At 41.0% G+C, this 26,906-nt stretch overlaps 3 protein-coding genes across 8 annotated transcripts in view; all 3 read right to left on the bottom strand.

Moving 5' to 3' along the window:
• The window catches only part of LOC103467511 (dedicator of cytokinesis protein 3-like), a 60,416-nt gene extending 56,222 nt beyond the window's left edge, over positions 1-4,194 (bottom strand). For all 4 annotated transcript variants that reach the window (XM_008413952.2, XM_008413953.2, XM_008413954.2 and 1 more), the window contains exon 1: positions 3,841-4,194. In XM_008413952.2, the coding sequence (XP_008412174.1) occupies positions 3,841-3,877 (37 nt within the window). In that variant the 5' untranslated portion in view covers positions 3,878-4,194. The remainder of the gene's footprint in view (positions 1-3,840) is intronic.
• A 3,683-nt stretch (positions 4,195-7,877) lies between these two features.
• dcaf1 (ddb1 and cul4 associated factor 1) lies at positions 7,878-23,665 on the bottom strand. Its single transcript, XM_008413956.2, has 25 exons — positions 23,446-23,665; positions 22,005-22,128; positions 21,823-21,899; positions 21,656-21,729; positions 21,434-21,547; positions 19,916-20,053; positions 19,169-19,765; positions 18,658-18,759; positions 18,414-18,572; positions 17,869-18,048; positions 17,515-17,724; positions 17,227-17,396; positions 17,026-17,150; positions 16,531-16,766; positions 14,930-16,014; positions 14,654-14,852; positions 13,466-13,548; positions 12,958-13,042; positions 12,617-12,850; positions 11,839-11,932; positions 11,310-11,414; positions 11,037-11,110; positions 10,857-10,952; positions 10,480-10,768; positions 7,878-8,953 (listed from the first exon to the last, which is right to left on the bottom strand). Exons 2-25 carry the CDS (start codon positions 22,115-22,117, stop codon positions 8,898-8,900), a joined length of 4,695 nt encoding a protein of 1,564 aa, XP_008412178.1. The 5' UTR covers positions 22,118-22,128; positions 23,446-23,665; the 3' UTR covers positions 7,878-8,897.
• A 474-nt stretch (positions 23,666-24,139) lies between these two features.
• The window catches only part of ssuh2rs1 (ssu-2 homolog, related sequence 1), a 10,054-nt gene continuing 7,287 nt past the window's right edge, over positions 24,140-26,906 (bottom strand). For all 3 annotated transcript variants that reach the window (XM_008413959.2, XM_008413957.2, XM_008413960.2), the window contains 2 exons: positions 25,259-25,366; positions 24,140-25,176 (listed from right to left, as the gene is read on the bottom strand). In XM_008413959.2, the coding sequence (XP_008412181.1) occupies positions 25,036-25,176; positions 25,259-25,366 (249 nt within the window). In that variant the 3' untranslated portion in view covers positions 24,140-25,035. The remainder of the gene's footprint in view (positions 25,177-25,258; positions 25,367-26,906) is intronic.

The raw sequence follows: 26,906 nt of genomic DNA, 5'->3' as shown, positions 1-26,906 counted from the left end.
AAAAAAAAGGGGGGGGGGGGTTGCACTCCAGCCACCTTGTTTTCTATAATGTTAGGTCTGAAATTTAAGTAGGACCTGCAGCTATCTTTGAATAAATCAAAATGAATTTTGAAAAAATGCTCTGTTAGTGTACTAAGTACTATTTTCTTGAAATTTCACAATTAAAAGTTGTCAGAAATGTATCCATTAACCTTGATTCAATCTTGGTCAGTTTATTAAGTCCAGCAAACATTATAATCTATCAAATCTTTATGTGCTTGTCACATTGCTGCACCCTTAGAGCTGCATGTCTTTAATACAATGTTTTGTGACTTTTGCAACATGGTTAAAAATATGAGGTTTGACCTAAAGAAGTCTGCCAATTAATACTGACAAGTTGTGGAAGAAAATGCCAGATTTTCTTTTTCTTTTCAAATTCTCAGAAGAAAAAATATTCAGCAGCACCTACGGTTTGTATTTCAGTGTCGTAGTTTGTGCAAGAATGGCATTACTGTGATTCACTAATTTCATAAAATGCCGCATCGATTGCATTGCTTGTGATGACGCTGCTCAAGTCATATCTGTGTGGCAGAAGCCAGAGTCATCTGATTCATTTCTGTCTCTCATGTGGGAGGCCGCTGAATTAAAGACAACTATTTATCTAATGCAAGCTGGAAGAAATGTCGATGCTTACAGGTGGTTCAGAATCAAAAACTGAACCACCCCAGTTGAGGCAAAGAACCTGAGTTTTAAAATGAATAACATAAGGATGAACATCTGACTCGATATCTAGATGTTATTTGGATTATTTTTTTTTATCTGAGTTTTAAAATGAATAACATAAGGATGAAGAATAACAGTACGAACACTTGACTAATAGGGTGTCGATTTTAGCTGCCAAAGCAGCCCTCCGGTGTCAAGGCCTGGGCTCCACTGGAGTCTCTGGCATCTGTGCGCAGTGGCTTCTGGCACCAAGATATTTGGAGAAGATCCTTTAAGTCCTGTAAATTGTGAGGTAGCCCTAGATAGATTAGATCTTCTGTCCAGGAATCCTGTAGAGGTGCAATTGGATTGAGATCTGGGGAATTTGGAGCTCAAGTCAAAACCTAAAATTCACTTCATGCTCCTCAAATCATTCCTTAACCAAGAATGCTTTGAATCATTGTTCTTTTGAAAGAGGCCACAGCTATTAGGGCATTCCACTTCCACTCTGACTGGTGAGCAGCTATGAAACCTCAATGCTCAAGAAAGTCTGAGGGTCAAAATTTCTCCACTATGATATAAAAGAGCCGTTGCCTGTTATCCCTAGTGCTTGTTGTGGTTGATTCCATCAAGCGTGTCGCACAGTTAAGGACAGCAATTATGTTTTTTTTTTTTAACATTCCAGTTTGTCACGGATACTTTATGTAATTCATCGGGTTATCATTGTCTTAATGTAGCAAATAAGCAAAAGCAGGAAAAAAATCTTTAGGTGTGCATGGAATATCTCACCCACTCACAGGTGTCATGATGAAAAGATAAAATGTGTTGCTCACTTCACCTGTCGGTGGTCAAAACGTTACGTCTCATCAGTGTGAAACCGATGGGATAAAAATACAAACCATGAGATGAAGTGAAGATTATGATAGTTTACCCCAGGGGTCAGCAGCCTTTTACATTCAAAGAGCCACTTTTATCCCCACTGCTACAAAAATAAAACTTGCCGAGAGCTGCAAAAAAAACTATTTCCTAAATATGTACAGAATCAAATGTTTTACTATGACAATTAGACTAAAAATCTAAAAGTAAAAATACTTTTAGATTTTAGAGCAAAATTAATTGTCTAAAACAAGAGGAAAAAAGAACGACTTTGTACAATGAAGTGAGCCTTTTCTAGAAATACGATACTGAAGAAAGACAGGTAGCATAGTTTGAAGCTAGTTGGTTTTAAAAGCCTGTTGTGAATATAATATGCAGATTTTGCATAAAAACTTACAGAAATAAATAATAATAATAATAATAATAAAACTGATAAATGAAAATCGTCCAAAATCAAAAACATGTCCTTTTTGGATTTGGAAGAACCATAGTAGAAGAGCCAAACAGCCACATGTGAGTCTGAAGCAGCAGATTGCAGACCCCCGGTCGAATGTTTCGCCATAAACTGAGAAGAATCAAAAGCGTAGTGCAGATTCTTTTACTCAGAAGCGGGACTATACTGGAAAAGTAGGAGAACAAGGAATTTTTAGCAAGGCCGACGACAGAACCACAGCTCTGTTGGTTGTCCGTGTTGGGCATTTTGTGTGAAAGGCAACAAACAGGCAATGACAAAATCAGCAAATAAGCTGTGGAGGTGTGCAGAATGGTGCCAATGATATCAGAGGTGAGGTGGGAGAGGGAACTGACAGCAGGCCGGTGACGGTGCCGGCGCATGCTGCCCATCCACCTGTGTGGGCTGACTTTCTGCAGTGGTACCGGGAAAATATTGATCCTCGTGTGTCACACATGTTACCCGAGCAGAGGAGGGGAATTCGGCGGTGATTCGTGCTGCCTTTTGCAAAGTACAGTGTGTACTTCTCTGCGTGGCGGGCTTCGCTTCGCTTCCCCGCATTTCAGCACCGCGGACAGCGTCATCTCCATCCACGGTTTCAGCACCGCGGAGAGCGCCAGGTCACTCCGCGCAGACCGATGCGGAGGCTGCGCCGAACTGTTGCTTCCCTCCCCACACGCTGACACAAACACGCACTGCTGCTGTCTTTTGCTTCAATAAAGCCCACGTAAATATATGTCTTTGCTCGGGGGAAACGAGCCGCAGTGCCTCAACGACACGTAAAGTGACACGGAGGATCGGGAGTGGCGACTCAATGTGGTGTTTGGTGGCTCTTTATAAAGCGCTCATGACGAATGCGATGCCTCCAAAAGAGAGAAGAAGAAAAAAAAAAAGTGATCATACGTGGGCGTGTGCATGTAAGGGGGAGTATCATGTGTGAGCCAGCGTGAGTAGCCCTAACAAGCTGTGGAGCATCTGGACATGACTCATTCTCCTAATGAAAACCCTCTATAGTGTAATCACACGCTCTGCACAGCTTTGCTGCGATAGCGAGGCCAAGCAGACGATTTATAAAGACAAGGAGGCATCGTCAGTTCTAAATAGGTGGATTTAAGATCTTCCTTTTAAACGTGAGGCCCAGCAGCTCATCTATAGGAATACACGGTCTCCTATAGATCCATTTACTGGTGCGTGTTGATTGTAAAACAGTGTCGCAGCAGCCGCAGTAGCAGAAAAGCAGCTTTTTTTTTTCTTTTTTCAGTCCACAGGTAGACTCCAGCATCACTCCTGCCTACACCTGTTGGAGGGACGCAGTCACGATGCCCCCTTGTGGTTTCAACACGAATCGCGTCTCTCGTCCTCTACATCGCTACTGTACTCGTCTGAGAGAAGAACGGGGGGTGGTAGTGGTGGGGGAGGTTTGAAATGCCAAGCTCACGCCTTTTTCTTTCTTTCTTTCTTTTTTTTTACTGCAAAATCACAAAATCTAATAAACAGGAGTGCAGCCCCACCTGAAGCTGCCTTCAGCCTGCGACGGCATCTTTAAGGTGGTGGGGTCGGTAAGCTGTATCATCCCACGCAATTTCCCTTCCAATGCAGTCGCTGCCGCGTATATCAGCCATTATAAGTGGCTGTTTTTTATTATTATTATTATTATTACTGGGTGTAATTGGCTTACTAATATGGAAAATGACGCGCTCCATAGTCAGTTCAAGATAAGAATAGGCTAATTATGCGCTTCTTTCTGCAACAACTGGCGGAGCGACGTATATGGGAAAACCAAAGCTATCTAATGAGCTACAACGACGAGGGAAAAAGTGCCATTAACTCACCAACTCCGATTTTCTCCTCTTCTGTTGGTATCCACATATTTGATTATTTCCCCTCTGGTAGAGCAAGCCACATTATGTCGTTATCGTGAGACGATGCTGCTAGGAAAAAAAAAAAGCTACAAATGAAATAGTCTCGGCTGATCCTGTGGTTGTCCAGACTACATGTTTCGAGCGGAATATGCGCTGGGGAAAACGCTGAACGGCTCCGTGTCTCTGCTCTATTATGTCCCGGCGTGTGTCTCCAGTCTGATGCAGTCTCCCTGTCCACCTCATGCAACGCGCACAGACACACACAGAGACACGCAGGCACGCACACGCACGTACGCACACGGTGATCGGTTTTCTGTTTGCCACAAAAAAAAAAAAAAAAAAAAAAAAAAGAGTATAGAGAATTATAGAAAGCAAATCTGATGCTGGGAGAAAGAAGATTGCTTCGCACCTTTGCTCTACCCCCGATAACATCAGCCTACAGTGGCTTTGTTTTTGTCAAAAAAAAAAAAAAAAAAAAAAAAAAAAAAGGTGTTACTGCAGCCGCTGTTTTAAGGGGTTTCGTCTCTCCTCGCAGCCTCTTCGCGTCGCTTCTTCGCGCTTCCTCCTCGGCTGCTGCTCGGCTGGGGGCTTCCGCGCAGCGACAATTGGCCTAATCGCTTGGTAATTATAACATATTGGATGTAGCTGAAGAGCTGCGGCAGGAAATTACTGAGAAAACAGCAAAAATACCATAAGCTGCGCCATCTTCATGGTCGTCACATGACTTGTTTTGTCAACACTGATGTGTCAAAGCCTTTTTGCAAATGTATGCGCCTCCTCTTTTCCTCCGTGTGCGCCCCTTCTATCCATCCATCACAAACCGCTTTTTCTTCCAGCGGGGAGGGATACTGGCTGGCAGGCTGCCTTTTGTGTGACTGACTGGACTTGTTACTTTGGCAGCTGCTTGGCCATAAAGTAGCTCCCGGTGTTACACATCAGGCCAGACCACCATGTGGGGAAACACCTCCTGGTTGAGTCATTTCCAAGAAGCAGAGCCACTATATAGCAGCGATGCTTTGTCATAGTGCAGTCACTCCCCCCCCCACCACCACCACCACCACCACACTGAGGGGGGGCAACTCATTTCTAAGGACAAGTTCGGTTTAATGATTTGTGAGGATGAATTTCGCACGAAACTATTCACAATATCATTATCTATTCTCCTTGAGGTGCCACTTACAATAAATAATCCATATTAGCGATTTGCATTTATTATTAGATATTTTTTCAATGTTTTAGTTTGTGCAACATGTACACTCCACTTTTAGAATGTCAGGTTTTGGTGTTGCAAAAGAAAATTGACTACATCTCATTTAGAACAAAAAAAATGTGACAAAAGGCATGAAATGTGCTTAATTCAACTTTTTTTTAAAAAAATACAATGCTAGATAAAACTAATAATGTGGCTTCTTTCATAAATAATAATCATCATCATCATAAAAAATCATTAGATTTTTCAGACATTTCTCATTTCTGACCTTCCACAAAATTAATAGTTTTCAGTAGAGGTTACACTAGCTCAGACAGCTCACACAGTACAAAGGTATCAGTCAGGAGAAGGACAGGTCTGCAAAAAGTTCTGACCTCAGACTGACAGGAATACCATCAGGACAAATCCGAACACAGACTGCAAGCTGGACCTTCTCATCCAACATCGGTGTCTGATCTCACATGTGGTATTCAGGGAAGAAAAAATGAAGAGTAAGAGTAAAATCTGCTAAGGATGGACCAATGCCGTTTTAGTACCTTTATATTGAGAGAGATAGCTGTGAGGGATAGATTGCAGTATGCCACAAGCCAAGTATATAATACAGCAAATAAGTGAAAGAAAGATGAAACCACAATTGAAAGTTTTGACTAAACACTAACACTAAATAAAACATCCACCTGGTGAAACATGGTGGTAGTGGTATCATGCTGAGGGAATCTCTTTCTTCAGCAAAGACAGGAAAGCTGCTCAGTTGAATGGAGGTTTAAAAGGGGGGGAAAGGGGCAATCTTGGAAGAAAACCTGTTATAAGGTTGCAAAAGACTTGATATTAGGGCATCTTCCAGCTGAACTGAATGGCGCGGGTTTAGGTCAAAGCACATATATTTGTTGAAATGGCTCATTCAAAGTCAAGACAAATCCAAACGAGGATCAGTGGCATGACTTGATGTTCTTCACTCTGTCTGAGCTTGTGAAAGTTTGCAAAGAAGAATGCTCAAAATGTATCCTCTAGATGCGTCAAGCTGATATAAACATATTCACAAAGATTTCAGCTGTGATTTTAGCAAAACATGGCTGTGCTAATGACTATGCAATGAGACAGTGTGTATTTACAATACAGAAATATGCATTTTGAATAAATAAATAATAATAATAATAATAATAATAATAATAATAATAATAATAATAATAATAATAATAATAATAATACAAAAGGCTAAGAGTTGGCTCTTTTCCAGAGTGAGGAATTCTCTATAAGTTACTTCACCTTGCTCTTTTGATAAAAGTTGTACTGGAACAGTTTGCAATTTGTGTTTTTTGTGGGCAGTTCCATGTGATGAGAAGTTCAAACGAAACCCGATTAATCCGCGGAGTCGTGACTTGTAAAAGTTGCAAACCCCTGCACGCTCGTCCTATAGATAAGACTCAGGGAAAAAACAGGGTGATCTGGCGAGCGCTGAGTAGTGCAGTGAGTCTGATGCAGTGTGGGAGGGAGGGCAGCATTCAGCTGGGTAATTTCTCCCCATCAGAGAGACAATGTGACTGACTCCCATCTGTCTATTACTTCAAGTGGAACATTGTGGGCGGTTTTCCCAATCACACACACAAAGCAGGGGGGAGAAGGGGGCGTTTCATAAGCTAAATATGCATCCCAGACAATAAGCATTTGTTTAAAATTACATAACAAATTACTAGCTTCCATCACGGGTGCAGAGGATGTACTATAGTGAAACTGCAGATGGTACAAATGTGGCACAAAGAACATTAATGCATATTTTTACTTGCCGTTCCTACATTTTAGTCCCTTCTCTGCCCACTGAAAGCACGGTCTGCCCGACTGTTTCAGCACTCCCAAATCAAGTGGACAGCAAACATGAAAGTTGCCAAAAAGCATCTCTTCCCCATCTCACCCATTATCTGTTCCCAACACTTACAATGACGGCGTGCAATTCTGTAAATATTGGCGAATATTATATTTGTGTCAGCTTTTTCCTCGATCACAATGTCACATCTCGTGCCAAGTTTAGAATCTCGGTCGGCAACGTCTGCATCAGGTTTATTGATTAAAGGAATTGAAAACCATCACAACTGAATAAATACATGGTTTGCATGAAGAGCAAAAGTTTATATACTTGTCTCAGTTGAAAGCTTCAGATCATAAAACCTTGACTATAATCAAAATAAATGGAAAAAGGTTTTGAATTTATCAAGGGTAAAAAGTTACCCATACCAATGAGGTCCAGGGTGAAAATGTGATCCCCTCCTGGTAAATCATACATCAACTTTTTGAGAGTAGCCCTAAATCCCACTCAAGCCTGATCACTGACAGATAAGTTCAGTATAGAAACTACTTCCATAGCCTGCATAACAACAAGTATGCAAAAAGATTTCAAAATACAACAAATCATGTTCCGACCGAAAGAAGTTGTTCATCAGGAAAGGGTTATAAAGCGACTTCTAAGGCTGTTGGACAGAAGAGAATCACAGTGAGAACCATTACCCAGAATATTATATTAAACAGTATCCAGGATGTTGCTAACGAGCCCAGTATATCATCTCAGTTCATCATGTGCACTTTGATATGCAGCAGGACAACACAGCACCAAGTTCTTCTCAGAATGGCTAAAAATAGGTTTTGAGCCATATGTTATGTATCTAAACTCAGTTTCTTAATACGTCTCGTTTAATAGCCCAAATTTGGCTAAACTAAAATTAAAACTCCCTGTTAAGACTACTGCAAGCTTAGACTATTGAAGACTAGTTAAAACATACCACATAAGTCACATGAGTACACAAAAGAGAAAATTCTGCAACTTTATTTATAGTAAAAATACTTTAGATACATACAATCTGTACAGGAAATCTCAAGAACTTCAAAAAGTCTTCTAATGGAAAATAAAATTAAAAACCAAAACTAAAAGCAAAAACATGAGGAAAATATGACGACTGCACAAAAAGTGTGCATGTGCCAGGCTTTGTTTTTATTTTTTACATACAAAATAACAGATATTTTTTACTGTAAAAGGAAAAGCAACATTCATTTCGTTTGCTAAATTGTGTGGCAGATTTATTTTATTATTTTAAATGCTCCAGAAAATAAGGAGAACCATTTAAGTTCAGACCATTCTTTTAATAAAATCAGTCACTTTGCTAAATACTGTTAGGAAACAAATAAACAAAAATAACATAAAAATGTGTTTGCATGACAAATCCTTTTACTACAGTGTTCACACCATCAAGAGTTCATGTGAAATGGCACTGTTGTGTGTGGCGTGGTACAGATTTGCTGAAAATAAAAGCTGAAGGCAGGACCCTGAAGGTTTGAGGAAAATGTCAGGACTATTTGGTGATTAGTTAAGTCGGCCTGACCAAACAAGCAACCGAGAACAGCATAGCTTCAGTCTTCAGACTTCTAGTCTTGTGGATTTCAACCCTTTCATCTATAAACTCTTACCTGTGGCCAAACAGATGTTTACAAAGTGTTGAAGTTCATATGAAATGCTGAGGCTCATCGAAAGGCCATAAAAGTGAGAGCTTATGTTTTCTTTCACCACATCCTCGCCCGGATCTCATCGCTCACCCTGCAGCTCAAGTTTAGTTTTTTTTTTTCCTATAGAAAATTATATCATTTACAAGCATTTCTGTTCGTCCACACACTCACTGTGTTCAGTACAGTTTTAAGCTGGCAGTGCTCCAAGTAGATTACCCGCTGGTTTTCTCTTTTTGGGACTGATCCGCTGCAGATCAAACGTCTGTGAGGAGGAAATCGTGACATCTCCTCTGGATCTCTGCTCTTAAGATGCTGATGGCCCACATCCTCACTCGTTCAGGGATAAGATGATGTCATCCTCAAGGTCAGAGTTGTCCGAGCTGTCTGTTTGTTTGATAGACAAACACAGATTCAGAAATTGGGAATAGAGATTTTCTGCTGAGTAGGTTAGTGGGAGAGGGCAGAAAGTGCCAAAACGGCAAAAAAAAAAAACACGCCAGCTTAGCGAGATGACGTCGTGGTTTTTGTTTCCCTCTGCAAATTTTGCTTTACTTTGTTGAGTTTTGGAATAAACTCTTACTAAAACAGGAGTCTTCCGGCTGACCAGAGAGGAAGGAAACGACGAGCACTTTAGTTTTCCTCAATTAAAACTTTGCATACATTATTATAAACTAGCCAGAAAAGCCTTTTAAAGTTGGATAGTAAAGTAATTTTAATATTTCCGCAACTATGTTACCCTAAAGTGAGTCCTCTGAGATGAAAACTTAGTGATGCGGGACTATGGATCTTAAAGTAAATAGCTAATGTGTGTAATTCTCCAAAAAACAAGCTTTTCCCCTCATTAGCATGAAATACATGGCGAAAATCCTCCAAGCTTATTAACGTTTCTTTCTTATTGTAGTGTTTGCCGCATATGTTGGTTGTAATAGATCTTAATATTGACGGTTTACAAACCAAGGCTAATTTTTCTAGCAAGATTGGTAATTTTTTCTTACTTCTTGTTAAAACATATAATTCATGGAGGGCTCTAGAGAACCAGAGGGAGGCTTTTCCTGAAAACGTCTAAATTAATCCAAATTAACTGTCAACTATTACAGCAGCAGCACAGGGATTATAAAGCAACTGCTACTCTTTCAGATTAAGGGAAGAGCAATAGAGTTCGGCATTTCTGCATCTTTTTTGTTCCGTCAAGATCCAAATCCAATTTATACATGAAACAACTTAGGGCTGCACAGTGGCGCAGTTGGTAGAGCTGTTGTCTTGCAGCAAGAAGGGTTCTGGGTTTGATTCCCGGCCCCGGTCTTTCTGCATGTTCGCCCTGTGCATGCGTGGGTTTTCTCCGGGTACTCCAGTTTCCTCCCACACTCCAAAAACATGACWGTCAGGTTAATTGGCCCCTCCAAATTGTCCCTAGGTGTGAGTGTGTGTGTGCATGGTTGTGTGTCTCTGTGTTGCCCTGCGACAGACTGGTGGCCTGTCCAGGGAGAACCCTGCCTCTCGCCCGGTACGTTAGCTGGAGATGGGCACCAGCAACCCTCCCGGCCCCACTAAGGGACAAGGGTGTAAAGAAAATGGATGGATGGATGGATGGACAAATTTAAAAGTGGATGTACAATTATCCCAACATTTCAAAGACAGAGAAACCAAAACAGAAACAATGAAATAAAAATGAAAAATTAAAAGGAATATACCGACTTAAGGCCATTGGGAAAAGAAATGGTTTCAATTACCAATGGAATGGTTTTAAAAAGACTACAAGAGAAGCTGCCCGTCTAATATTCTACGACAAAATCCAAAGAAAAACAGACTTTCAGTATCTATTGATCGTTCCTCGCGGTCGTCCCCTTATAAAATCAAAATGAAAAATTAGAACAAGAGATTAGAAACAGCTAACTTTAAAGGTGGCTTACCGTTGTCGCCGTCTAGATCAACATCATTATCAGAGTCATCATCATCATCATTGTCGTCGTCATCGTCGTCGTCATCACCATCTTCGTCGTCGTCATCTCCGCCGTCGCCGTCATCTTCGAGAAGACGCGCAACCTCTTCATCCGAAGGAGAAAACTCGTCATTCCCATCGTCATCATCTTCGTCTTCGCCTCCGTTATCGTTCTCCAGCTCGGCGATGAGAGGATCCGTGTCGACGTCGTCGTCCGAGTCGTCGTCATCGTCGTCGTCTTCCTCCTGATCATCGTCCTCCTGAAAACACAGAAAGACAAAAGGTAATTTTTCCAGTGCGTGAAGAAGCAGAAGAGAAGCTGCTTGCAGATTACAACATAGTTAGAACCTGGTCTTCCTCATCCTCCTCCTCTTCCTCTGCAAGTCGCTGCCGCCCGACTTCGTAAAGTCGGCACACGGTGTCGGTGTTCACAGAGTCTTGGTTCTGCAGGACACGAGGATGAGGTTTATTTAAATAGTAACTTCTTGAGCTGTTTTATGAATAAAATATTAATCATCAATTATTTACCTCAATCACAGCGAGGTAGCAGTCTTTTGTATCTGTGCAAAGGTCAAATATATTCTTCTTGACATCAATTGTGGCTGAAAAAGAAAAAGAGCATGTAAATTTCCACAAATGTTACAAGAGGTCCAAAATATAAACATTGTACTGCAGTGATTGAGTAAAACCAACAAGTTTCACCAGGAAAACTGATTGACCATTAAAAAAAACAATTAAATTTTTAAAAATTGGGAAAGATCAGCAGATGTTAAAAAAAAAAAAAAGAGAGAGAGATCTTACCAATTGGTTTGTAATCTGTGGCATTGAAGGTCCTAAACGATGAACCAAATGGACTTTTCATTTGCATTTCCATCATATCATCTTCATCATCTGCTTGCAACATTGCTACAAACACAAAGAGCCACAGAGAGCAACGGTAAATGAATGAACAGAGAACGCTGGTGAGCCACATTTCTGGCTTCTGAGTGCCTGAAACGGTCAGGCAGCAGTCAGCTCCATCTCTGCATGCCTGCGCCTCTTCCAGTGAGGGGCCGCTATCCTGTGAAAAGGTGCTTATTTTTGATGCCAACATCAAGTAGTCTGCCTACATGGGTCAGACTTACAAGAGCTTCAAAATGCGCGTGCACACACGCACCTCTACAAGCTCTGTTCACACCTTTCCACAAATACACACAGTCTAGGTTAGCTTGATAATTACCAGTCTTTCAAACAGCCTCAACAATTTCACACGTGGACTGGGAGCAGAGTTGTACACTTCATGCCAAACACGCTTTTTACCCTTCCATCGTTAAATAACTTATGAATTTACCTCCGTAAATGACTGTGCCGCTATTGTTGAAGACTATCCTGCACTGGTCCAGAGCAGGAACCGTGTGGAGGAGGTGGAAGGTCCGCAGGTCCCACTGAGACGTGCGGTTAAGAAACATACCGTTTGTCTTCAACTGCGTCTGCTACAAGTTCAGCTACACTAAACAACGATCACGTGCCTCTTCATGTAACCATCTACTGGGAAATAACACTCTTAGTGGGATAAATATTTAATGCTAAGCAGTAAAATAAATACTCATTCATCAACTCATCACTGGAACAGCTTCGGATTCAATTACCAACGGAATTATTTAATATTGCGTTCACACCAGTGTCTCTAGTGTAAAGCAGGCAGTTATTGAGATCTGATAATGCTGCAAATCCTGTAATTTTTATTAAAAAAACAAAAATGTGCATCATCTTACTGCAGCAGCATATCGTCACAAGGAAAAATTTTGATGAACCCAACAGGGTGTATTTATTCACTGGGAAATGATTCATGTCAAAAAGCACATATTTTTATAAGAATTCATGGGTATCAAAATTTTTTAAAGTTTGTTTAATTTAGGATTTTTCCACAGCTTTTTATCAGTATAGATGTATTTTGCCCACAGCAATATTTTTTTTAAAGAAGAATCATATATAGGTTAAAGGATCTGAGAAGATCAGCATTTACCATCGTCTGAAAAGTGCATAAATAATAGATATGGGGGGAGCGGGGGAATTAAATGTAGTTACAAGTTCCACCTCATGCTTGTCATTCAGTGTCTGAAGGATACGATTTCTGTGTTGATGATGACCTCCTGGCCGTTGGGATGAAACACCCCACTGATGTTCATGTTGAACTTGTCAAACTTGTGGATGGCCTGAGCCGTGCGTACGTCCCACAGCACGCCGTCGTTCAGGACCAGGTCGTCTGTTGGGTTGAAGGTGGCGCAGTTCCTCTTGTAGTTGTTGGCCAGGTCTGGGTTGTTGAGAGTCAGAGTAACCTGACCCGTTTGTATGTCATAAATCTAGGAAAAAGGAACGCTTAAAGTGAAAACTGACGCTTCAACTTTGTAATGTGCGTCTTTATTTTAATATTGTGAGGCTATGTGGATAATATGTGAAATATACATACGCGTGCTACGTGTTCTTTTGTCCCTATGACACGGTCTTGTGAAAGCTTGCTGAACTCCACATAATGGTCACCCAGGAAGGAATGCCTGGATGCAAGGAGAGCAACATTTAATCTAAAACATAAAGAATAAGGCTGAGCACTTAAAATCATGTAGTGCCATAAAGTCGCTGCAGACTCCAAGAAGTGGTTTATCCGAGTTCAACCGTTTGAATAAATGAATCCAAGCGAAAGAGTTTCAGAGACTGAAGACGGTAGCTCTCGGGCTGTTAGTGTGCATAATTAAACAACATGTAGTGTGTCTGTTAGCTCCTTTTAACAGAATAAAGCTGCTGTTGCACTGAGAAGAGAGGATCCAGAAATAGAGGAACCAGGATAAAAGAGAGGGAAGTTAACTCTGCTGACTGACATTAATTATATGGTAATGATTTGGGCAATTTTAATCTCCATGAAAGTGCAAGTTCTTTTACGAGGAGCATATTCAACACACGGAGCTGGGAAATATACTTACTTCATGATGAACACAGATTTCATGCCCCACAGTGCAGAAAGAGGGTAACTCCACGAGGCTGAAGTTAAAAGCAGAGAACCATCCTAAAAATGGCAAAATATGATCAGATTTCACCAATAATTACTTTTATAGAACAAACGTGCATCTCAAAAAATAAGAAAATCTTCAAAAGTGTTTTTTCCCCAGTAATTCAATTCAGAAAGTGAAACACATTGAATATCCTTACTATACACAAAGTGATACACTTTTAAACATCAACACCAAATTAAAATCCAAAATTCAATTTCTTAAAAACAATTATTGTAATTTCCAGACTATAATTCATACTTTTCATAGTTTTTCTAGTTCTACGATTTATAATCGGGTGTGACTTATATGTATTTTTTCTTCTTCGTGAAGCCTTTTTTGACTGATGCATTAAATGTTGATTCACACTGACACACATGGACCAAGGAGTTACTCGCAGGTCAAAAGCAAGATGTCCAGAGCTGGAGGAACGGGTCAACAGATGGGTGGGAGGACTGAAGTGTCAGGTGGGGCTTATTAATGATGCAGTTGTATCTCTATGCCTTGGTAGTTGTCTAGGAGATGAAAATATATGGCTTTGCAGGTGGGGTTACCGTTTCATGCAACGTAACCTCATTACGTTTGCAAAAAAAAAACAAAAAACAAATCTAATTCCCATAAGCTGGGAGATCAATGGATAAGCTGCTTACAGACCAATGTAACATTTTTATAGCCAGTCATGATTTTGGGAGCCATGACATCCACTGGTCCACTGTTTTATCAAGTGCAACGTCAACTTGGCCATCTACCAGGAAACTTTAGGGGAATGCTTGCTGATGAACTTTCTGAAGATTTGATTTAGTTTTCCAGGAGGACTTGGCACCTGCGCTACAAGTACCAACACAGCTTTAGTGACATGAGATTTTTTAAGGTCTCAGTAGAGCCACCGGTTGGCTGCAAAAGCAGCTTTGACCATGCACTCAGTCCATACACTGTAAGCCTTATCCAATGTTCTCTAAATTCTTTCGTATGTAAGCCATAACTCCCAAATTAGCAGAAATAAATACTTCAAATATATCACACTGGATTTTTTTCAAACTGATCTACAAACATCAATCAATTTTTCAATTATATTTTACTTTCTTGAGCTATAGCCGTGTGACATCAGATTTCTCTACAGACCCGTGACGGCTCCAGGTGAGTGATCGCGGAGCTGTGACAGCTGTAGCTAGCTTCCTCCTGGCCTGTAAACACGTTGTAGAGCTTGAGCTGGCCCGTACAGGTCCCGAGCATCAGGAACCGCTCACGAGCTGAGAAGGCACAACACGTGAATCCGCTCTCGTCCTCATCCGCCTCCCTGAACACTGAGATGGGACGGAACCTGGACAAACACAGAAACGGAGAATGTCGAGAACGGACATGGAGGGGGGTCAGCGAGGAAAGAGGAATGACACCAACCTGCTGAATATGAGATGTCTGTCAAAGCATCCTCCGTCCACGCCTCCATATTTTGGGTATATAACTCTACGAGAATGGCGTGATGTGAAATTGACGGGCGCCTGTCGTCTTTGTTTGGGCTCAGGGCATTGGTGGGGGGTGAAAAGAGAGAAAGGTGGGCAGGTTGCGACAGGGTTTTTACAGCGGGCGTGCTGCTCCCTCAGATACTCTGTGATAATACTGTCCAAGGCAGGAGGAGAAGGTAAGTGTCTGTCAAACTGCTTCTTCATGGCTGGACTTTGGCTGAAAGCCCCATGATCAGACTTCTGTCGAAGCACTCGGTTCTTTTTGCAGTTTATGGCTCCGCACGGCGTCTGCCGATCACGAGAGAAAACGATGCGGCCGATCAACGGCGAGCCGTTGCTACAGTGTGGGGCAGACGTCGACGGCATGGCGCTAGAAGGCGGTCCAGCCGACTGTGATGTGGAGGGGCGTGATTGTGGATGGTTGGACGGCACGGTGGATGAGTGTGAGGGATGGTTTCCGTGTCGTGAGCCCACACCGTTGGCCAGCCGCGGAGTGCGGGGGAGCGTAGTAACGGGGGAGGCAGCAGGGGGAGGAGCAACAGCAGGGAAAGAGGAGGTTGAATGTGAACAGTGAGATGAATGTGAAAGGCATGTCATGGGCAGATCTGCCTCTTTTGTGAGTGTGTTTGCTGTGTCGTGCAGGCCTTTTGCCACAAGGTGGTTTCGTATGAGAAGCAGCAGCTCCTTCTCGGGGAAGGTGATCTTGGACTGAGCAACCACGTTGGCCCTCTGCAGCCACGCCAGAGACACGTCCGTACCGATCAACAATGGCTTCCCAGAGATCCTTTCCATCAGCTCCGCTGCAAACTTACAGAACTTGACATGTTCGCTGCGTTTGTCCTGGAGAACAGGCTCCTTCATGAGCTGCTGGATGTGTCCGCTACTGAACAAAGGCAGCTTGCTGATGATTTGTCTAACAGAGCTGGAGCGAGACAACCCCACCAGCGCTTTGCAGGCAAGAGCTCGGATCTGATCGGCATCTGTAATGGGCATCTTGACAGTCAGCAGGGACAGGAGCACCTAGAGGACAGACACAAAGTGTAAGTTTAAAGAAATGCCTGAAAGTGCTTTCTCATAAGGATATTGCTTAAAGGAGTTGGTAGCAGAAATCATAAGCTTTATCAACACTTAGAAAGGTAGCATGCTCTATATCTAACAGCTCAGAGAACAAACTAATTAAAAGCAAATAAACACTTCAACTTTATTGAAGTGTTTATTTGTACCTTCTACCATATGGGAAATGCAAAGATATTTCATTTTATAAAGCAAATCTTTTTTTTTTTTTGCTAATGAGACCCATTGGCAGATTTCATTTACTAATTAAGTGACCCCTAATGCAACTGATTACACTGGTTTTTCTTTAGGGGTGTCAGGGTAAAGGGGTAGAGCTTTCATATATATTTTTAAGTTATTTTGTAATTACTTTCTAATTTTAATGATAAGAATCTGGAAACATCAGAGATGTGTCAATACTTTAACAAAGCATTTATTCATAAAAGAAATGCAACATAGATGTCAGGTGAGCTTTAAATGTACCTTGATCCCGTTGTTGGACTGCACAACATTCCACATCTTGGTGAGCACGCTCTCGTTGGCCTTCGTCTGCTGCGGCAGGCGGCGACGGGGAGTCCCCGCGATAAATTTGCCAATGCTGGACATGCGTTTGTCCGGCGCACACACACAGTTGATGACGACCTGCAGAGCCGACTTCTGGATCTCTGCATCATTCACAAAGACTTCTCCCTCCGCCACAGCCAGGACTATACTCATGCCTAAGACAAAAAAATATATAAAATAAATAAATGTTCATGCACATTGCTACTTTTTTAAATAAAGAGATTTTTGTTAAAGGGCTAGAGTTGATTTTCTTACTATAATACAAAACACAGTTGCTTAGCAACCAACAGAATAAGGAAAATCTAAAAGAAAAAAAAAACTAAGATTACTGGCAAAACAAAAGTAAAACTCCCCTTTTGGCAACAAGGTTATAGCTAAGTGGCTTAGATTAAATCATCCTCTAGGGAAACTTACCAACAGTAGAAACGGTGGATCCTCCCTCATCCAGCACTGCAACAGGTTCAGACAACAACAGCTGCGTCTTTGGAACGACTGTGAGGATACTCAGGATGTCGAGGGCGTATCGTACTGTATCACTCCTACAAGAGCAGAAAGCACAACTCAAGACTCGCGTTCAAATACGTTTAGCGAACGTTTAATGGGACTTGTCAGTACCTGCCATAGTAGGTCCTCCAGTCACAAGCGATAGAAATGAGCTGCAGGAGAAGCTGGACACAAGACAGCTTGTGAAAGACCTCTGCTGGTTCCCAGTACAGTCTGAGTGGGCCGTATTCGATCAGAAACTCCATCATTTCCACCACCTGTTCACGGCTGTAGCTGACCGCCTGACGAGTGAGGCAAGCACACAGAATGCCAAATCAGAAACCATCTTCACAACTAAAGCAAATAAAAGGAGATGCGAAAAATTATTTTTATTCTGATGCACAAATATATCCTGTTTACCTTGTAATATGGTTGTGAGTGAATGGGGGCACCTCCCTCTGTGCGCTGCAGAGACTGCTTCACCTGCTCCACCTTGATTGCCAGATGGGCCTCGAAGTACCTGCGCAGAGCCATGCAGGTGTGCTTGGCTCTCTGCCTGCTGGAGAAAATCTCATCATCGCTCAGCAGCGCTCCCTGGTCCTCCGGATTCAGGATCTCCAGTGTGCTGATCTGAAAGCAGTTCGTCCATTCCAAACTTTAAATCTATTCATTTTGACATTGTATTGGCTGTTTAGATGTCAATATTTTCGTCACATGGCACAGATGAGTAGGTTTGCACAGTTACGATGAGGACAGAGGGGTTCTTTTGCTAACCAGATTGACGAGCCGTCTAAGTCCGTCCTGCTTGTCGAAAAGCTCGAGGACGGCCCGGAACGAAAAGGAGATGGAGAAAAACATGGTTGCGTGGCAGCAGCCTGATGCATGCGAGCACTCCAACAGCCACAGCGTGTAACCAACCACATCTGACAAGACGGAGTGGGGCAACATGCACACCTTGAGTGGAGAGAGCACAGTCCTGAATACAAATAAGGACAGCAACAAAGAAAATAATACACTGAACTCTGCAATACTGAGTAATGCTGTGCTGTTTGGATCTCTGTAGCATTTTTGACACGTATAATCGATATAAGAAAACAATACCACTTCAAAAATAACAATTTTAACAGCAACCAAAACATAACCACTTTGCGCTTGGCTCCTATCAGCCACAGGAGTATGGCTGCATAGTAAGAAAACATTCCTGAGCTTCTCAAAAGCTACTGACTCGCTCTGCCAAAATGCTGCATTGACAGAGATACTCCAAAATTAAGCTACTTCAATTTGAAACACTTCTGAGTGTGTGGTAATCTCCTTCATACCCTTTCCATTGCGTCCTGGTTATAGGCGAGGTAATAGAGGCACAGTGACACTCCTGTAGCAGCCATCGAAGGTCTCGGGATTTCCAGCAATTTCTGAACGCCTCCATGAGCAACAAACTCTGCAGCGAACTTCTTGTGTAATAGTAGCGAAGCCAGATACTGTAAGAAGGGAAACTGTTTGAGCTTAAGGAACATCACGCTGTTTGAGTAACAGGAAGAGTCAAAGAAAGAAAGGAAGATTTACCTTCAGAGCCTCAAAGGTCAGCTGGACATCATTGGTCTGCTTTAGGTCCATATAGTGCATGAGGAGCTCACGGGCTCCCATCTGCATAAACACTGCCAGAAGCTGCAAACCATAAAGGCATAAACAGCAATAGTTTGCCACACTTTAAAAATGTCCAAAAATGGTTTTAAGCAACATATAGTTAATTCCTTGAACCTAAACAATTATGTAGCTTAAATTATTCCTGTCATCTGAATTATCAAGATGGGAGGCTGACACCTGCTGGTGACTTTGCAGCATGACAGCAGATACATTCTCTGTCTATACAAAATTATTTTTACTAAATTTATATAAAATAATTAATTGTGCTCCACCATAAAGAGTATATATATTAAAGGTGATTTTGCTTCCATTCATGCATGCAAATACGACCTCACCTTTCAAACACTGATATTTATGCGTTAAGTGAAGAAGAACATGATAGTTTGGAACAAGCTGTAAAGTCCTATGCTCATATTTGAATGAGACCAACCTCCTGATACTCTCCTAGAGGTGTGAGATACTGCAGGATGAGCCTCTGCTCAATCTCTGGGGTCAAAGGGTCCAGATGGTAGTTGTTGCCAATAACCCAGGGACTCATCTCCGACCAGCTGCTGTTGGAAAGCTCGCTTAAGTTCCTTTCTGGTTCCGGCAGAGAGAAATTCAGCTTCTGTTTTGAGGTTCTGGCATTGTCTCTCTCCATCCTCCTCCGCAGGTAGCCGCTGCCATCAGACATGCCCGGGTGTGTCATTGAACCCGGGGCAGACATGGGCTTCATCATAGTTTTAACAGCTGAGCTGGCACGGCTGCTCGTCCTGTGAGGCGAGCTGAAACGGAATGACAGCTCGTTTTCAGGCTCGGCGCTTGTGAAGGGAACTTCGGCGTCTTCTTGCAGCCCCACTGCTTCCTTTTCGTCTGCATTTTTACATGGAGAGAAGGGCTTGTCTTCAAAGCCACCATCAACAGCCTCCTCATCTAAAGGCAGCAAAGGCTCGCCGAGAGTCTTCCTGGGGCTGGGTCGTTTGATTTCCCGTTTGTTCTCAGCATCCTTATCCTGAAGCTCACGCAACCTGTGCAGCATCAAAGGCACCTGTAAAAGTAAAGCACAAATAATAACCAAACCCACACTAATCCTTATGAACAAACTGTGGGGCAAAATATCATTTGTCTTTCACTATAAACTTCTGAATTATTCATCAATACAAAGTGACATAAGAGACTGGGGACACCCCCTACTGACCAAAACAGAGTTCTCCTCTCTGTAGTTGGCAGCAATGTCCTGGTTCTCCATGGCGCCCGCCAACAGGCCTGTGGCATAGATTCGTAGAGGCTGTTCAGCCTCCTGAGCCCACTTAAAAAGTCTTTCAACGATGCCCTCCTGAAAAACACGACACACGCAATATGGTGAATAATACATAAACCCAAGAAGATCAACACAATGAATCATAGAGAAAATACAAAGCACTATGTTAGATTGTATATGTGATGTTTGAAGTGTTTTTGTGAAATAACTAAACGACGATCCTCAAGACAGAGGATAGTGGATGACCCTCCATATATTCTCTATACAGAATGCAGCAATCTTGTAGATGACATGAAGGTCATCAAAGCAAGCAGTTTACAAGTTTCCATCAAATTCTTAAACAAAGCTGCTTAAATTAAATACAAACAGGAATAGCTCAAAGTGTTTGTGTATTGGATGTGTGTAATACATTTTATGTCTGATCCTCTATGTTTACTGCATAAAGAGGGGTCAGTGTACAACTCCAAGGTGAAAACAAGGGGGATAGATGGGTTCACAGTTATGAAGAATGGCAAAAAAATTAAAACTGGTTAATCAACATGCCATGATGTTCCTAAAAAACTTAGAAACACAGCGGAGTGCTGAATACAGTTATTTGCTTGTTTGTTTGTTTTTTATTACTGTTTATTGCAAATTGATGTGAAGTGAGATGATGTCATCTCTTGCAAGTTTGTGTTGTTGTAAAAGTATCAAAATGCACAGGTTACAATCCACAACACAATTTCCTGTGGGGACAATGAATTATGTTTTCATTTATTCTATAGTTGATACAAAAACTAAAAAACAAAGTCTGACATCAGTTTTGTACCAACTTTGATAAACAGCAATTTAAGATAACTTTCTCTAACCAGGTCTCCAATAAGCTGAATTAACATTAAGAAGTTGCTTTGATCCCAAGATCATAATCTTTAATTTTTCATAGAAATTCACAAATCTAGACAATAATCAAATCACAATAAATGGAATAAAAGGTAATGCAAAGCTTTCAGACACTAATATACAGTCAAATTATTTTTTATGTCTGCTTTTAAGACTTCTATTTAAATGTATTTTCCTAACTCGTTGAGGTAGTAAGTTAAAAGGAAAAGGGAAATGAAATAAAATGGTTCAACAGTCACAATTCTACAAAATGCGACTTTTCAAGCAAAATAAAGGCAGTAAAATACATTATTCTGGGGTCTGGCAAATCCTGGAATTCAACTATGGGAGTATGAATTAAAAGAATCAGAAGGGACAGTACTAAAAAGTATTAATGAAATTTATTGACTTTGATTGCTCTCAATCTCACCATCTAAAAATAGGCAAAAACACTGAAAACAGTATAAAAATTAAAAAGACTTATTTTTAGTTTCAGAGAACTGAAATGTTTAAAAGTTCAGCAAAATATGAAAAAAATACACCACAAACACACACAAACACACGCACACAGACACAATGAGGGTAGATGTACTTTACCTTTTCTTGAAAGACCACGGCTGTCTCCAGCCCAGGCATGATGTTCTGCAGCAGGCGACAAGCTGCTGCATTTAGAGAGAATTCTCTGCTGGTCATCACATAGCTGTTCACCAACTATTAAAGGAAACATTTACTTTGTTTTAAATTAACTTCTAACCATTATATTAAATGCAGTTAAATATGGCTCACTAAGACAACTCAAAACTACTGATTAATGCTTACTGTATTCATGAATTCATCATTTTTGAACAAGATCTTCAGAAGATGCCCTAACATGCCTTCTGGATCAGCTCTCCCTAGTGGCCAAGAGAGGTATGTCAAAAACATGCAGAATATTTAAATCTGTGGAGGACTTGCAGTTACAAAATCTGTTTTCCTCTTTCTCATACCAGGATGTCGATCGTCAAAAGGGTCAGGGTCCGCTTTGTGGTACTCTTCTGTCTCCTTTTCAACAAGCTCCGAGATTCTAAAGGTCAATAGAAGTCCACCTTAAACACTCTTAAAGACCCTTTGATTCATTCTAATAGTATTACAACTCATCACATACATCAGACACAAGCCTACTACTTACTTTGTGAGGATGTTGACCAGCTCCTGTGTGTTGCCTTGCTGCTCCCTCTCCCACTGTTCCAGCAGAGCAGTCAGCTCTGCCTTTGAGTCCACGGAGGCAGATGCTGACGCCATGGTGACGCAACCTGCAAGGATAAAATGTGCTCAAAACATGTAAAATACCAGGAATATGCATTTAAAGTGCATTGTACATTGCAGAAGAACAAAAATCAGGAAATAACTTTATTCCCATGTTATATTCTCTTTCTAGTTTCCAGGGATTTTTGGAAACTTTTTAGAAACAATCTACCCTACAACTGATAATTCAGGCTATAGTAAAAAGTAAATATTGAGCTAATTTGAGCTACAATGAAAATGTTGAATCTCCTTACTACCCGATGCCCTCAAAATCAGTTGCCTTATAACTCCCACTGTAATGGAAAAATCTCACATAGAACAAATAAAGAAAACACATGGGTTAGTTAATGAGTGGCTGGGAGGTTCAAAGATAACCAGCTCAATGATCCGCGCAAATTACAATGAGAAAAGGTAACCCAGCAGAAAACGTTGGACAAGCTTTCTTGTGGTTCCTGCTCTTTTCACATTTTCAAGAAATACCGTTTCACAATAGCTCATCTGCCGTGAAACTACCCCCTACTTTAATTTCCATAAAGGACGGAGATGCCCTTTTTCCGCTTGGCAGTTGAGACGGTCTCCATTCTTGGTCTCTGCACTTGTATTTTTGCATGCTTTTTTAAATCTCCTCTCACTTCCTGTTTTTGTCATGCATGTTGTCCCAGTGCTGAACATTTCTTATCAGGCATTACTGTTTTGACATAACCTGCTCAAAGTTCCTCTGCTGTTCTCTTAACAGTGATCTTGGTGGAGGTTTCTACTCAGCGCTACTCAGTTTGATGCTGAAAACGCGAAGGTTACATAAACACAACAGAACATGTTGACGGTCTCACGGGAAGTTCTGCCAGCTGATGTTTGCCAAAAACAGACGCAGCTGATCAGCTCTTCTGCTGCAGGTGCGGCAGTTCTCTTGGGAACACAACCGTCACATTTTTTGTCAATTTCGCCTCTTTTCTTAAAATATCAATTAAGTATACAATAATTATGAAACAACAGTCCCGATACTTGCCATGTATCTCTGTGTATTGTTTAATGAGGTATTGTTTATTTACAACGCAGCAGGCGGCTGGAAACGCCGCTCACTACTGCGATGTTTGGCTGCTTGAAAACTGGCTAAACAAGAGAGCTAACCTCATTATTGTTACAACCACACTTTCAAATCACAACTTTAACATTCCGTCACAGCTCTGTGACTCCTCGGAACGTGCATCTTATTTCATAGAATCTACAGAATATAAGGACCGGTCAAATCTGCCTGCAATGGCACATACACAGCATTACAAGGTACTAGCAAGAACCTGGCTATTTAGCCAGCATGCTAACTTTACCTCGTTTTTCCTCTCAGTTCTTGCTTGGTTTGCCAAAGTTACACCGAGACTCAAATCCACCGACACAAGCCCCAACTTAATTATGGTTTGCCGAATCTCAGCGCATCGATAGCCGTCTCTCAGGCACTGCTTTATTTATTTTTATTGTAGCTTTGAGTGCACGGTTTGTTAGCATTATAGCGAACACGTTCTTCGCGTCATATCACAGGCGACTGTCCACCGTTAATGACGAATAGTGATGGGAATTTCTGCACTTTTCCGAGAGCCGGCTCTTGTGGCTCGTCTCCCAAAGAAGAGCCGGTGTTCTTTCGGCTCCCAAAAGGCTCTTTATCATCGCCAGCCCCGTATTTCAGTATAACTTGGGAAATAGAGATGTTTTGCATGACAAATAATTTTTACATTCAATGAAGCCTTATACTTTCTTGATATTATGGATTTGTTCTGCGACAAAAGTACACATTACTTTTGTATATTTTAATCAAAAACAAATGAACATTGCAAACAAATCTAACAAAAACCCATAACATCATTCTTTTCTCTTTCATTTTCTCTCTCCACTCTCCACTCCTATGGTGTGCTGTTCATTGCACTGCTGCGTTTGCAACCCCGCCCCTCATAATGTATAACGGCTCTCAGTGAAGAGCCGGCTCTAATAGCCGAAACGTTCGCGACCGACCCATCACTAATGTCGACACAATGTTGCAAAAATAGCCTTCATTTTAATGCAAGAATTTTAATATAAGCGTCACAATATTTTCTTAGAAATAGAATTTTCATGTTGCATGAAATACATTGTTGTAAAATATTTGCATAATGTTTAATGGAAATAAATCTCTACATTTAGAATACAGGTGCCAGTGACTGTTAGAGCACATTTAAATTGATATTAAATGTAAATTACTTCATAAAGATCCATCGACTTACATAAATGCAAAGTAATACAGATTAAATCTTATTTTGTCTCCAATAATGTGGTGCTCTTTATTTATTTTACAACAAATTCTATCACAAACAAAAGTAGAAGATAATCTGTTAAATCCATCCAAACAACAAAACACAGACAACATAAAGATTAACATGCAATATGCCCATGAATTTGTACTTTGCTGGGGTGGAAAAAAGACAAAACAGATACTTTCCCAGCCTTTAGTTTTTAAATTGTCAGTGCACTTCATAGTTGTCTTTTTCTTAAATTGTCTCACTTTGTAATGTCAGCGCAGGAGGTTTCAAAACCTTTAAACTAGTAGCCATCATTAAGAGAAATAGTGTCATCACACATTTGTATCAACATTAATACTGTCTTCTACATGGTGCGCAGATAACAAAATGGTCCCTTTAACCTGGAAAAATTATGGACTTGTTAAATGACCAGACAGTTTTCCAGACTGCCTAATTTAAACTTTGATCAACTTTGACGGGGTGATGCAGCTGGTTCACAACTGCTGCCTCAGTTGACGCTTTTTCCAAATTATTTAGTTGACAACAGTAATTTGACTCCCTGTTCAAAAATGTATCTATGTTTTAAAAGATTTTGTAAATAGTTGATTTCTTACATTTGGTTATATAATCAGAATGCTATGTTAATCTCAGTTACATTACAGAGCAGCAGCAAGTAGCAGGATAGTCATCCGTATGAACTTTGTACTCATTTCCGTACACAAAGTAAATATACGTTTTTCCTTTCCATGTATAGGTGACCTTTGTGACGGGGATCAATTCAATGGTTTGACGCTGCAGACAAAAAACAAAACAAAAAAATGTGAACATTTTGCATGGTAACAAACCTCCATTGTGTGATAACATCTTTGAATACCTGTTGTAGGATACGTGATGTCCGTGAGAACTTGCCCTGATGATCCCCAACAAGTCGCTGTGCAGCCTGCACTATCGTAGGGTCTGGGAAGCCCATGACTGGATACACCTGTAGAGAGTATTAAATAAATATTGTTGAAGTGGTGTCACGGTTTAAGGGGCATGCACAGACATTTGTCAATGTAAGTGAAGGAAATACATTCAGTTATGCTTTGAGAGCTCCTGGTGGTTTCCATCACTGTCACACAGGATGCAGTTAGTCTCGTTGCGAGAAGCTGTTTGACAACTTGTTTTTCACAGTTTTGGGACAAGTTGCTGCATGCAGAAGATACATGACTTACATGGCCTTAGCTCTAAAAGGGTGCAGTATGTGTCTAATATTTAAAATTTTGTTGGCTTACCCTATAGACATACGGTTACGATAAAAATAAATAGTGCACTGTGGTGTCTATAGTGAAAAACGTATTTGCTCTGTTTCTTCTGCATTTGCCTGTTAACAGACTTCCATGTTCTAGAGCAAACTAATGTTATCAGTAACAAAAAAAAAAAAAAAAGAGAAAATACAAAATGTACAATTGCTGCAAAGCATTTGTGTTTATTTTACATTGCTGCGAAGGCATTTTGACGCACCCATTAATGTAGAATTATTTTCATTTAGCCAGTTTGAGGTAAGGTCATGTCACAGAAACGCAATTGGAAATAAGGCTGGACTTGGATGAGGCAACTCTAAAACATAAATTTTCTTTTAGCCATTCAGAGGTGAGTATATATATATATTTTTACATACATCGTATTTTCCGCACTATAAGGCGCACCTAAAAACCTTCAATTTCCTCAAAAGCTGACAGTGCGCCTTATAATCCGGTGTGCCTTATATATGGACCAATATTGAGCCACAACAGGTCTAGCACCTACGGTAAGCAGCCGCCAACTTCATTTTCGGCCGTAGAAGAAACAGCTCGTGGTGCATGCTGGGATAGTTGTCAGAACGCTGGTTTGTAATCTATTAATAAAGTTTGACTGACCTATCTACCTACCGACCGTCTAGAATCAGGTCGTCTGCAGGTCATTTAGCACCACGTTCTCCACGAACATGCTGTGCGTGAACGGAGAAGGGTGACCATCGTCCGGCCACGCCCCGGCCCAGTCGCAGAAGGCTCTCCTTGCAGACCCGAGTCGGACTGTTCTGTTGACATTCACTTTAGTTCAGCTCCATCTAGTGGATGCATAACGTAACTCCAGCCTCTACTCTAGCGTCTTTTCTGTGCGCCTTATAATGCGGTGCGCCTTATATATGAAAAAAGTTTTAAAATAGGCCATTCATTGAAGGTGCGCCTTATAATGCAGAAAATATGGTATCTATAATATATATATACATAAATATATATAAATAAAAAGTAAATAAGATAAAATAACCACTACATGCTTCTCAACTTTAACCAACTTAACCATGTCAGTATTATCATTTCCATCGAGTTAGTTCTGTACATATGCGTGTAACGAGGAAAGAGAAATAGAGGGGACCTCCAGCAAAAAAATAAAATAAAATGAGATATAGATAGATAGATAGATAGATAGATAGATAGATAGATAGATAGATAGATAGATAGATAGATAGATAGATAGATAGATAGATAGATAGATAGATA

Source organism: Poecilia reticulata, linkage group LG7 (assembly GCF_000633615.1).
Source record: "Poecilia reticulata strain Guanapo linkage group LG7, Guppy_female_1.0+MT, whole genome shotgun sequence".
NCBI lineage: Eukaryota > Metazoa > Chordata > Actinopteri > Cyprinodontiformes > Poeciliidae > Poecilia > Poecilia reticulata.
The sequence above is the reverse complement of the archived record's forward strand: the minus strand, read 5'-3'. Positions and strand labels throughout refer to the sequence as shown.

Excerpts from the sequence above, each read along its gene's own strand:
- dcaf1 (XM_008413956.2), bottom strand. The coding sequence starts at position 22,117 with ATGGCGTCAGCATCTGCCTCCGTGGACTCAAAGGCAGAGCTGACTGCT. Across the intron at positions 18,573-18,657 it reads TGACCTTTGAGGCTCTGAAG|TATCTGGCTTCGCTACTATT; the intron begins GTAAATCTTCCT and ends CCCTTCTTACAG. Across the intron at positions 14,853-14,929 it reads AGACATCTCATATTCAGCAG|GTTCCGTCCCATCTCAGTGT; the intron begins GTTGGTGTCATT and ends GTGTTTGTCCAG.